Genomic DNA, 13,237 nt, shown 5'->3' with positions numbered 1-13,237 from the left:
CGTCGCCAACCACCCAGTCCATCGTTATCCATCTGATCGACCAATCTTCTACGTGCTTCTACCACCTCGATTTCGTCACCGCTGATGCAAGTTCGCGGTGGGTGGCTCACATTGTCTTCTCTTGAACCTTTTCCTATCAAGTACTTCGTCTTCGACGTGTTGATGACTAGTCCGATCAGCTTAGCTTTCCTCTTCAGTCTGATGTATAGGCTTCCTCCATCTTCTCAAAGTTCTCAAAGAAGCCAAATAGCTGTACGGACTACACTGGATTCTGTTTTTACACGATTTACACTTTCTCAATTTTACACTCATCCAAAATGTTGAACGCATTTCAATTACCATGCGATTTTTCTTTGAATTACCGTGGTGTGCCCTAATTTCGCGCATTATAAAATCATTTATTTTCTCAATTTTTAGGTACCAGTCAAAATTGAAAAATCTGGAGGATTTCAAAATATCATTGTTGCTGAATGTTTTCCACGAAAGAACTTGAAAAACAAACTTGGTTTAGTACACCAAACAAAATTATTTCAATTCGCTTCTCTCAATGGCCGCCATATTTGCTTGTGCTTAGCACAGAGACGAAGAACATGACCCAAGTAAACAAATGATTTTACTGTACAAAACTGGCTACTTTTTGGAAATATTTGTATCATTATGCTCTGTTGGATATGTTTATTCGTCATTACTATTGAAAAGTGTGAAACTGTATGTATTTTGTGTTTATTTAGACTTTCGCTTTGTGCGCGAAATTAGGCATATGAGAGTAATTAGAGTGCCTAATTTCGTTTATTGTTGTTGCGTAGTTTCATTTGCAACATTCTAATGAAACAAAAGCAATATAATGCACAGGACAGTTTTACACTGAATAGAACCCGAGGAGTTCACTATCATCCGCTTTTTATCTAATTTTCAGGCGGATAACCACCAACATCGACTTATGTTGACTTGAAAGATCTTATAAATTAGTTCTTGCAATAGCTATCAAATCCGATGTGTAAAATGATGCTAAACTTAAGTCGAGGATAAAACTACAGCAGCTTTTTCGATAATGTATATAATATTGAAGATGTCTTATATGAAACACATATTTGAAGATTGTCTAAGTAAGAGATAGTGGAATTAAAGACTTTCATACATTATGTCTCAATTTTTTTTTAATGCACATTGCTTAATAAACATTGCTGATACAATGTCTTATTTCCTAAAATACGGTTTATATTTCAGAAGAAAACGATATTAGGAATTATGACTTGTGTCAACTAAAACTCATCGGAGACGAGCCAGCCTCGGGCTGAAAGTCTCTTTAATAAAGAAACAAAAAAAAAAAAAAAAAAAAACTAAAACTCATGAAGTAAAATCTAAGCAAAGCTCCAGAGGGTCGAAATATAGGGGCATACCATTTCGACTAAAGAATGGGTCACTGACGGCTGTCTGATACCGTTATCTGTATATTTTGAACAATGGATGCATGCTTCTATTGGTCAATTGATTATATGTATTTCATCAAACCAATAACGATATTCCATTCCAAACATGAGCCAAGTTAGGAACACTTTTGCGCGAAATTAGGAACTATCCTATTTTCATGCGCGAAATAAGGAGCATACAACGGTCTCAAATTCATACCGCATTTTTTTTAAATAACAGCAAAGTTTGCAAGTAACATTTTTTTGAGAACCTTCTACTACGTGATGCAGTAGCAAATGTTCCCAAATGGCCACTAAATGTTTTTCAATGAACGTTTTAACTTTGTCAGATCTTAAGTGCGCGAAATTAGGGTACTTCACGGTATTAAGGATTTTTTAAAACATGTCGCAAAGCTTTTGATGGTAAATTGAAGTCACACGATCAAAAATACGAGCGAATAAAAATCGTGTAAAAACAGAATCCTATGTAATTGAAAATTGCTGTACCACTCGTATTAATACCTGCTTTTCGTATTAGCCATTTTAAAGCGATGTTGAGTAGCAGACACGAAAGACCATCACCTTGCCGTAAGCCTCTGCGCATTTCAAAGGGACTCGAGAATGCGCCTGAAACTCGAACTTCGCACATCCCCCGATCAACTCATTAAGTTACAAATACAACAGGCGTCAGGGTTGGGCTATCTGTTAGAAATCACAGTAATCGAGTTTATTGTTAACAAGCGTAGCAACCAATGAGTTATTGACGCTCCTTCTCTATTCGTTAATTTTTGTCGCATTTAAATTCTCAACCAATACGGAAGTCCAATAAATATTAATTAAGCTGTTTGACCCTGCGTTAGTATCAATCATTAAAAGGTTATGGGCGATGCGCGTAAGGAGCTTGCCGTATACGGCATTCCCCAGTTCAAGGGTACCGACTACGAAAATTGGAAGTTCCGGGTTGAAAAATATCTGAAGTCCGTTAGTCTGTTGGAAGTCACGCAAAAAGAAGCCCCGGCAGCGCCAGAGGAACTACCCAAGCAACCAGAAGTTCGGATAAGAAGGGCTTTTTTGGCTTAATCAGCTCTCATTTTAAGTAATTTTTTGTATGTAACGGAACTTTAAGTGAACTTTAAAGTTCCGTTAAGGATGCTTGGAACTTGATGTGAACCATAGTTAACCAATTAGTTCGGTTAAGAGTAAATTTAAGTAAAATCTGAACTTCTGGTTGCTTGGGTAGCGAAGTTCAACGAACAGGACGTAAAGCAGCGAATCTCTGCATTTCATTCATTCATGACGACATGCTGGACCTCATCCGAGAAAAAGATACCGCTAAACAAATTTGGATCACAATGGAAAACGTTTATGCCACGAAATCTGTTTCGTCTCAAACGCTCGTTCGGAAGCAGCTTGCAAAGTTGACGATGCTAGAAAGTTCATCCGTTAGATATCATTTGAAGACTTTCGATGAACTTATCCGATAACTGAAGTCTGCTGGAGCTTGTTGAAAGAAAGCGATTTGGTGTCTCAATTGTTCGTGACCCTTCCGGAGACGTACGATCCACTAGTGACCGCTTTAGAGAATTTCGGATAAGGAAAGCTGACACTGGACGTTGTGAGAGAACGACTTTTGGCAGAAGAATTAAAGAAGAGCGATCGAATGTCCGATACGTATAAGGAAAAACCGACGGCGTTCTCTAGTAACAAGCAGAAGTTCAGGAAGTTTGCTGGAAAATGTAACCGTTGTCATCAAAAAGGGCATATGGCCAAGAACTGTTGCGTCAAGATTCAAGCAGAAGCTAATGTAGCAAGTGGAGGCAAAGCAGTGGCATTCATGGTAGACAGAAGAGAAGCTCGAAACAGCGATGAACGAAAGAAGCTGATATTCAAGCTTGACTCTGGTGCCAGCGACCATCTTTTCAACGAGAAGAATTTGGTTCAATTGGAATTTGAATCATCCTATAGTGATAAATGTTGCTAAGGATGACGAATCCATTCAAGCTTGATACAAAAGCTGTATTACTGGATTTAACAACATGTGCGTACAAGTTACTATCAATGACGTTCTATATGTACCTAACCTGCGAAATATCAAGGGGACGTTCGATAAAACAGTTGCGAAGATGGAACTTGAAGGCGAAGTAATCGGAGTATGCCCACTACACCTACGGAGCGATTTCTATGAACTTGACGTTTATTATGAATACGGAACAGCAAACTTATGTGAAGTTAATCATGTGAACCTCTGGCATCGAAGGCTAGGACACCTAGGAAGCAGCAGTATGAAAACACTGGCTAATATGGTGAAGGAGATGCCTCCACAATCTGGAGAAAAAGAATTTTGTGAACCATGCATATTTGCGAAGCAGTGTAGAGAACCATTCAAGGGCACCCGGGTGCGTGCGAAAAGGCCATTGGGTGTCATTCGGGTGTATGCGGCCCTATAACACTAACTGCATGGGACGGTTCGCGCTACTTTGTATCCTTCATGGACGATTATTCACACTTTGCCGTAGTGTACATGCTGGAAAGAAAGTCACAAGTGTTCGAAAAATTTTGAACTATGAGTCAATGGCAACTGTTGCCACGGGATTTCAAATATAAAAAATGACTGTCGATCAAGCTAGTGAGTATTTTTCAAAAGCTCAAAAGGATTTCATGAAACGCATCAAACGAAAGGATGAACGCATCAAAAGGCATTCAAGTCGAACCAACCGTAAGTTATACTCCACAGCAAAATGGAGTATCGGAACGGTTCAACCGAACAGTTATAGAGAAGGTTCGTGCTATGCTGACGGAGTCTTAAGTTCCGAAAAGGAACGAAGCAGTATTAGCATCAGTATACTAATTGAACAGAAGCCCGACGAGCGCATTGGATAGTCTTTGGAAGTAAAGCGTTCGCCTGGATACCGTCTCAATTGTGGATGAAACTGGATTCGAAGAGTCGAGCAGCTGTAATGGTTAGGATATGCACCGAGTGGAATACGGTAGATAGGAAGTTGTTCATCGCAAGAGATGTTAAGTTCAATTAAAACTGTTTCCCTTACGTTGAAAAAGTCGATAATGAGTTCAGAACCCCATTGGTAGTTGTTCCGTTTGGTGTTGATGATGATTTAGAAGCTGTTGAAGTCCCAGCTGTACAAATAATCGAACAAGAGGGGGAAGTTCAAGATGTTCAAGATTATCATGATCCTGATGTTGAATCTGTTGCAGAAATTGATGTAATGAAAGTAGATGACAATGAAAATATGGATTCTGATCGTACTCCAACAGTCCATCCGCAACCTGAACAAGATGAAAATTTATTAAGGTGCAGTGAACGGGACAGAAAGGCTCCGGGTAAATGGAAAGATTATATCGTTGACAGAATCTTCACTACCCAAAGTACTCCTGTCTCAACATTCGAGTATCCATTCCTTGATCCATCTCAAACGTATAAGGATGTCTACGGTCGTTCAGATGAAGAACATTGGCGAAATGCAATTGAAGACGAACTGATGTCTCTCAAAACTAATAAGGTGTGGCGCTTGGTAGAATGTCCAAAAGGTGTAACCCCGTTGAAGTCAAAATGAATTTTTCGCGCGCAGGACATAATTTTACCGGCTCCGGATCTCCAAGAAATCCAGGAGGAGATTAGCCGGCTGAAGTACAACAAAGCCTCTGGGGTTGACCATCTACCAGGAGAGCTATTTAAGGTACTGGCTAGAGCGCTGCACTGGGTCATTACCAAGATTTGGGAGGAGGAAGTTTTGCCGCAGGAGTGGATGGAAGGTGTCGTGTGTCCCATCTACAAAAAGGGCGATAAGCTGGATTGTAGCAACTACCGCGCAATCACATTGCTGAACGCCGCCTACAAGGTACTCTCCCAAATTTTATGCCGTCGACTAGCACCAACTGCAAGGGAGTTCGTGGGGCAGTACCAGGCGGGTTTTATGGGCGAACGCTCCACCACGGACCAGGTGTTCGCCATTCGCCAAGTACTGCAGAAATGCCGCGAATACAACGTGCCCACACATCATCTATTCATCGACTTCAAAGCCGCATATGATACAATCGATCGGGACCAGCTATGGCAGCTAATGCACGAACACGGTTTTCCGGATAAACTGACACGGTTGATCAAAGCGACGATGGATCGGGTGATGTGCGTAGTTCGAGTTTCAGGGGCATTCTCGAGTCCCTTCGAAACCCGCAGAGGGTTACGGCAAGGTGATGGTCTTTCGTGTTTGCTATTCAACATCGCTTTGGAAGGGTAATACGAAGAGCAGGGATTAACACGAGTGGTACAATTTTCAATAAGTCCGTCCAGCTATTTGGTTTCGCCGACGACATAGATATTATGGCACGTAACTTTGAGAAGATGGAGGAAGCCTACATCAGACTGAAGAGGGAAGCTAAGCGGATCGGACTAGTCATCAACACGTCGAAGACGAAGTACATGATAGGAAGAGGTTCAAGAGAAGACAATGTGAGCCACCCACCGCGAGTTTGCATCGGTGGTGACGAAATCGAGGTGGTAGATGAATTTGTGTACTTGGGCTCACTGGTGACTGCCGAAAATGACACCAGCAGAGAAATTCGGAGACGCATAGTGGCTGGAAATCGTACGTACTTTGGACTCCGCAAGACGCTCCGATCGAATAGAGTTCGCCGCCGTACCAAACTGACAATCTACAAAACGCTAATTAGACCGGTAGTCCTCTACGGACACGAGACCTGGACGATGCTCGTGGAGGACCAACGCGCACTTGGAGTTTTCGAAAGGAAAGTGCTGCGTACCATCTATGGTGGGGTGCAGATGGCGGACGGTACGTGGAGGAGGCGAATGAACCACGAATTGCATCAGCTGTTGGGAGAACCATCCATCGTTCACACCGCGAAAATCGGACGACTGCGATGGGCCGGGCACGTAGCCAGAATGTCGGACAGTAACCCGGTGAAAATGGTTCTCGACAACGATCCGACGGGCACAAGAAGGCGAGGTGCGCAGCGGGCAAGGTGGATCGATCAGGTGGAAGATGACTTGCGGACCCTCCGTAGACTGCGTGGTTGGCGACGTGTAGCCATGGACCGAGCCGAATGGAGAAGACTCTTATATACCGCACAGGCCACTTCGGCCTTAGTCTGATTAAATAAATAATAACTTTGAGAAGATGCCGGAAGCCTACATCAGACTGAAGAGGGAAGCCAAGCGGATCGGACTAGTCATCAACACGTCGAAGACGAAGTACATGATAGGAAGAGGTCCAAGAGAAGACAATGTGAGCCACCCACCGCGAGTTGGCATCGGTTGTGACGAAATCGAGGTGGTAGAAGAATTTGTGTACTTGGGCTCACTGGTGACTGCCGAAAATGATACCAGCAGAGAAATTCGGAGACGTATAGTGGCTGGAAATCGTACATACTTTGGACTCCGCAAGACGCTCCGATCGAATAGAGTTCGCCGCCGTACCAAACTGACTATCTACAAAACGCTTATAAGACCGGTAGTTCTCTACGGACACGAGACCTGGACGATGCTCGTGGAGGACCAACGCGCACTCGGAGTTTTCGAAAGGAAAGTGCTGCGTACCATCTATGGTGGGGTGCAGATGGCGGACGGTACATGAAGGAGGCGCATGAACCACGAGTTGCATCAGCTGCTGGGAGAACCATCCATCGTTCATCCACACCGCGAAAATCGGGTGACTGCGGTGGGCCGGGCACGTAGCCAGAATGTCGGACAATAACCCGGTGAAAATGGTTCTCGACAGCGATCCGACGGGTACAAGAAGGCGAGGTGCGCAGCGGGCAAGGTGGATCGATCAGGTGGAAGATGACTTGCGGACCCTCCGTAGACTGCGTGGTTGGCGACGTGTAGCCATGGACCGAGCCGAATGGAGAAGACTCTTATATACCGCACAGGCCACTTCGGCCATAGTCTGAATAAATAATAAATAATGACACAAGTGTTGCACAAGTGGCTACCTAAAATTCAAATATCCCTTCAACATACTGATGTTGAATCATTCCTCGCGATTTGTTGTTTAGTAGATCATCTAACGCTGCTGATATCGCAGTTAAAAGTTCCAAGCTCAAACTGTTTACCAGTGGCCAGTTGAGCGTGACTGTAGCGTAACCTGTCTTATCTAACTATCGAAATTCATAACTGGCGCCTTATGAATCTTTGACTGATTATTCCACCAACAGTGCTTCTTATACACAGTTACCATCCCGAGTAATCAAGCGTCGACGGGCGTGGGGTCTACACATGACCCTGACGTCCATGGTTCGAACCCAGTCTACCGCACTTCACTTTTTTTCAAATGAAAATCATCATTCATAAGGCAACATATTGAAATTTATATCGATTCCTTGTGGCAAATTTTCATAAGGCGTTTGATTGAAAATCATATACGTCCATTTTCCTCAGTAATCGCCTTCGGCCATCTTCGGCAACCCAGCTGAGAGCTTCTCTCTCAAAAGAGCGAATTTTCGTTGAACAAATACTACTTTAGGGTATTTTTTACTACAGACCACATCTGTAGTAAAGCACATCGGTACAAGTGGTTGTCTACAATGCGCTTTGTTCGGTATTTTGCTTACCCAAACTCACGCTGGATTTTTTTTCGTCTGAGTTTAATATTGGTGGATTCGTTTCACTTCTCGTCGCCACTTTATCTTAAACTATGGCTATAAATGAATTAGGAATAAAATAGGCTTGATTACGATAAGAATTGAATACACTGATTGATTTGCCTCCGCATACGTACACGGCTCAAGTTCGACTGACTCTCTTTATTTTTCTCTTCGGAGCTTCATTTTTAGTACTTTTGCACTGTTAGATTTTAACACACAGATCTTGTGACTTTACGTCTCGAAAAAAATATTTTGATTTTTTTTCATATACACCTGTGTTCAGAATAATAGCAGCGGAAGCCGTTATCCATACAAAATGGTCAACTTTGACAAGCTGTAACTTTGTACCCCGATGACCGATTGAGCTGAAATTTTGGCAGTGAACTACAAATATGATTGCACATACTACGTATCATTTTTTTTCGAATGACGCGTTCAAAAATTACGCACTAGGTCAAATTGTTCAAAAAAATAGCAGTTTTTATTTTTGTTATATTGGCCAATTAAAATGTCAAAGTCAACAATTTATATTTTTTAAATTATAAACTTAGTATCTCGTAGCACCTGAATTCAACATGATAACATTCCAATCAATTGTTTTCCTGATATTTCCAAAACAAAAACTGCTATTATTTTGAACAATTTTACCTAGTGCGTAATTTTTGAACGCGTCATTAGAAAAAAATGATACGTAGTATGTGCAAATTTAATCATATTTGTAGTTCACTGCCAAAATTTCAGCTCAATCGGTCATCGGGGTACAAAGTTACAGCTTGTCAAAGTTGACCATTTTGTATGGAAAACGGCTTCCGCTGCTATTATTCTGCTATTCATCATATTTGTAGTTCACTGCCAAAATTTCAGTTCAATCGATCATCGGGGTGCAAAGTTACAGCTTGTCAAAGTTGATCATTTTGTATGAAAAACGGCTTCCGCTACTATTATTCTGAACACAGGTGTAAGTGTGGCCCGCCCTACTCCTCAGTCTGATGTATAGGCTTCCTCCATCTTCTCAAAGTTACGTGCCATAATATCTATGTCGTCGGCGAAGCCAAATAGCTGGATGGACTTATTGAAAATTGTCTGTACCACTCGTGTTAATACGTCTGCTTTTCGTATTAGCCATTCCAAAGCGATGTTGAGTAGCAGAAACGAAAGACCATAATCTTGCCGTAAGCCTCTACGCATTTCAAAAGAACTCTAGAATGCGCCTGAAACTCGAACCTCGCACATCACCCGATCAAACCATTAAGTTACAAATACAACAGGCGTCAGGGTTGGGCTATCGCGCCTGTTATCCACCTATAGAAGAGTGTCATGCAGGACACCGGATACAACAATACCTAGAGATATGGTTTTTCACAATGTGTATGCTTTGCAATTACCTATTTTAGTATTCCACATTCACGCAATTTTTATTGATTTCCATTAGTGAAGCACGTGATAGTTGTACATACATTCAAAGAAGCTTATACATATGATTAATAAAAAGAACATCGCATAGTCCTGCGAGCTCATCACCATCGTAATCTATCGGAATCATAATTAGATAACACAATGCATAGTAATAACATCTTGATTCTGCGAGTCGTCATTCATCATATACTCGGTTTGATTTTGCCACCCAACTAAGCCGCCAAACTGTTGGTGGGCACATCAGCCTTGGACGGAATTGCGTCCGGATTGGAAAGCGGATCCAACTCGGCGAACAGCTGATACCATCCGGAGAGATCCTTACCCGTTCTGCCATCTTTGTGAGATTTCTTCGCATCCGGCGCATGACCAGATGCTACCACTCCATTCGCGTTGGAACTCCTGGAAATGCTGGACAGGAAATTTCCAAACATGTCACTTGATGTCTTCTCGGACTTCGGATTCATCGGTGCCGACGTAGGGAACTGCTCGAGATCGGAAATGTGATCCAAGGTGGACGGTAGGATGGTTTCCGGATTTGTGAGCAAAGTCGATGGCATGAACGGAGCCGGTGAGGAAAGGAAGTCGGAAAATTCATCGTCCATGGTTAGACCGAGTAGGTCTGCAGAAGCCGAAGTTGGGTCAGTTCGGGATTTCAGTTCGTTGTTAAGGTCAAGCTGAGGGATGTCCGACAGAAGGTTTGTTGCCGCAGGATTTTCCGAGAGAAGTTGATCGTCATCATCCGGATTGAAACTTGTCGGTTTAGTTTCATTTGGTTTCTTTTCGACATCTTCGTCTTTGAATTCGTCCTGCGAAACAATTGATAGATTAGATTACAATTTTTTGGATTTTGAAAATAAATAATATTACCTGAAAGAACAGCATTTGATCATCGTCTGCCGGTTTGTCCACTTGGTCCTGACCTTCTGTTTCCTCCTCCTTGGTATTGGGGTTCGCTTGAGTGAGTTCCTTTAGAATGGAAAAGTTGTAGTGCGGGTCCTTTGAGAGGCTCTTTAGTGCTGTTTTGTATGTTTCGTTGCTCTTCTTCGCAAACTGAAGCATCGAGTTCTGATAGCCCACCAACGCGTGGGAGAACATGTTGCATCTAGCAGCTGCTAGCAGATCAATCTGTAACCAGTCGCTCATTAAAAACATTTTTCGTAGAGGAAGTCAATTCGATATTGATTATTTTTAAATATTGTTCAAGGTTTTCACCTACCTTCTCCAAACAATCCAACGAGTACTTGTCGAACTTCGTCTTGGCCGTCTTAACGTGTCGCTGCGCCTTGCGAAATTTTTCCAGCCCCCTGCCAGTGTCCGGATCCAGCTGTATGCTGACCGATTTCATCCAGCTCAGCGCCGCCCGGTACTCGGTGCGTTCCCGTTCCATCTGTTGGAGTGTCTTCTGGGTATCTACCACGGCACGCCCCTTAAAAGTTTGCACATCATGATGCAGTCGCAGCAAAGGCACCCGAATCGTAATACGCTGCTGACCACAGTAGGAGATTGCCTTGCCCGTGTTGGACATCAGTTTACCCGTGGTGGGACATTCCTTGCTGACCTCGCGCAGGAATTTTCCCAACGAGTTTTCCTCCTGAGCTAGTATGCATACCCTTTCCTGATATTGGTCGATGATGCGGTACAGTTGCCGAGAACTGTCCGCCACCGATTGGAATAGCTCAATTTTCGCGTCGAGCTCTCCATCAGAAGCGACTATATTTTCATCCTCTTTTGAGCCTAAACCGAATACAGAGAATGTCGTCATTAGAGCAGTGCGAGTACATATTGCAAGTTACAACACGCCTACCGAGCTTCCGTTGGACCGCCTTTTTGGTGACCCAAAATTGATGCTGGAATTCGGACTTCAACATTTTAAATCGAGGCAACGACAAAGCAAAATTTTGAAAAAATAAACGGAAAAGCAGGAAAACTTCTCACAGGTGAACTTCTGTGCCTTCCTGTGTGTTGTATTTTGACAACTCAAGAAAGGGAGTCATTTATCGATTTTCCAGCCTTCTGTACAACTGGAACGGTGGATGACACGGGTGAGAAATACCTTCCCCTTGTTATCACACTTTGGTAGGACGAAACACGTGCGCAGAAGCACCGCTTTACGATAAGAATTTGAACATTTGTATCCACTGTTGATGATTGATTGACCGTTAGTTGAACATTTGCTATTCTCATGCTTTATGATGCTCAATAACCTAATTTAGAATAGACCACAGTAGAAGATTGCAAGGAATAATCAATATAATAGAATTGAGAATAATGTTTGTAAATAAATTACGAACAGAAAATAATATTACAGAATAAAATAAAGTGAAAAAGGTATGTAGGTAGGTATACCAAATAAGTTTAGAATAAATAATAAAATAGGCTCCGATTTACAAATTTGTGTTTTTGTACGCAGGATTCGTACATTCCGCAAGATCACGAAGAAATATTCCTTTAAGTAAAAAAATAAACTGGAAGGTTATTTGTATTTTCTTTCTTATTTATTCTGTGTTATTATTTCTTCCTTTTATAAATACTTTTGTGCAATTTTGTGTTTGAGCATGAGCTTACATTTCGAAGTTGCTACTCTGTTATTGAACAGAACAATTGTAATTGCACAGGGAACCAATGCGGATTTGCTTTTTCGTTTAATTTCAATAAATATATTTATTGATTATTTTAAGATTAATCAACACTAGACCAACATTTGAAAAGGGCGTAACAGCCAAAATTTATTCCTCCTGATACTTCGTCTACATATATAGCTATATACGTGGACAAAGAATCAGAAGGAATAAATTTTGGCTGTTACGCCCTTTTCAAATGTTGATCTAGAAGATTCAACATAGACGGAGGCAAACTTTGTCTCATTTTAGGGCGTAATTGCCGGACGGAAATTCCTGTCGGAATACCGTATCTCAGCCTAGTATTATTCATTATGAGAGCCTCACTCCTCTGGCATCATGTTCAAGGAATTTGCTCCAGCGTATTTTTAACGATATATCAAGCATAATTTGAAGTCTTATTACGTCCTCAACGTTAATTACATAGCCGCATTTTAACTAAACGAATCTATATTTTGTACTTTTAGAAACCTGAGCTGAGATATTGACCATGTGCCAAGCGATTCGGTTGTAATGTAAATTAAGCGTTGGTAACAGTAACATGAACTGCTGTCCGAATGGCCTTTCTCCCTATTGTGGGGCTATCACAAACTTTCTTATGCCAAAGAAAATTCCCACACAAAAATATCTTGGATCGGATCAGCATTTGAAATCATGATTTAATTGATACAGAGTTCCGTGGCTCAAAGGATAGATATAAAATACTTTATTTAATTAACTTTTCGCCTTTCTCATATACAAAGTATACGTAAAGGCAAAAGGATCACTCCAAAACCGAACTTATGATAGAAGGCTCGGATACCCATAGTGTTATATATTCCAATCGACTAAGCACTAAGCATTATTCTATTTGCTCGTTGCAATCGACACGGAATGCGGTCTAGTTATTTGTTATTAAAAATTCCAGAACTAATAAAAAAACTTTGTTTTTTTTCTGCCAATAAGGTTCCTATGAACCATTGCATCATGACGTCATTGACAATTTTTTTTATATGGAGTTTTTGGCTCGTGCAATCGTCTATTAAAAAAAAAAATCAAAATCGATTGAGAATTTTTTTTTAACACATACGACGTTAAAGGTATTTACACTTCAATATTTACACACATTCCCGTTACAACATGTGTATGGCTGCCATGTGGCCCCGTTTGGTTGGTTTTATTGTTTCCATCGTTTCC

General features: G+C 41.6%; 1 protein-coding gene across 1 annotated transcript; it reads right to left on the bottom strand.

Moving 5' to 3' along the window:
- Window positions 1-9,431: 9,431 nt before the first annotated feature.
- On the bottom strand, window positions 9,432-11,442 carry LOC134202924 (islet cell autoantigen 1-like protein). The gene is made up of 4 exons (XM_062677932.1): window positions 11,248-11,442; window positions 10,660-11,177; window positions 10,311-10,568; window positions 9,432-10,249 (listed from the first exon to the last, which is right to left on the bottom strand). The coding sequence occupies exons 1-4, from the start codon at window positions 11,309-11,311 to the stop codon at window positions 9,656-9,658; spliced, it is 1,434 nt and encodes a 477-aa protein (XP_062533916.1). The 5' UTR covers window positions 11,312-11,442; the 3' UTR covers window positions 9,432-9,655.
- Between the last annotated feature and the right edge of the window lie 1,795 nt (window positions 11,443-13,237).

The sequence above is a fragment of the Armigeres subalbatus genome, unplaced genomic scaffold, assembly GCF_024139115.2.
Source record: "Armigeres subalbatus isolate Guangzhou_Male unplaced genomic scaffold, GZ_Asu_2 Contig1522, whole genome shotgun sequence".
Lineage (NCBI taxonomy): Eukaryota > Metazoa > Arthropoda > Insecta > Diptera > Culicidae > Armigeres > Armigeres subalbatus.
This window is presented reverse-complemented; position numbering and strand designations above follow the sequence as displayed.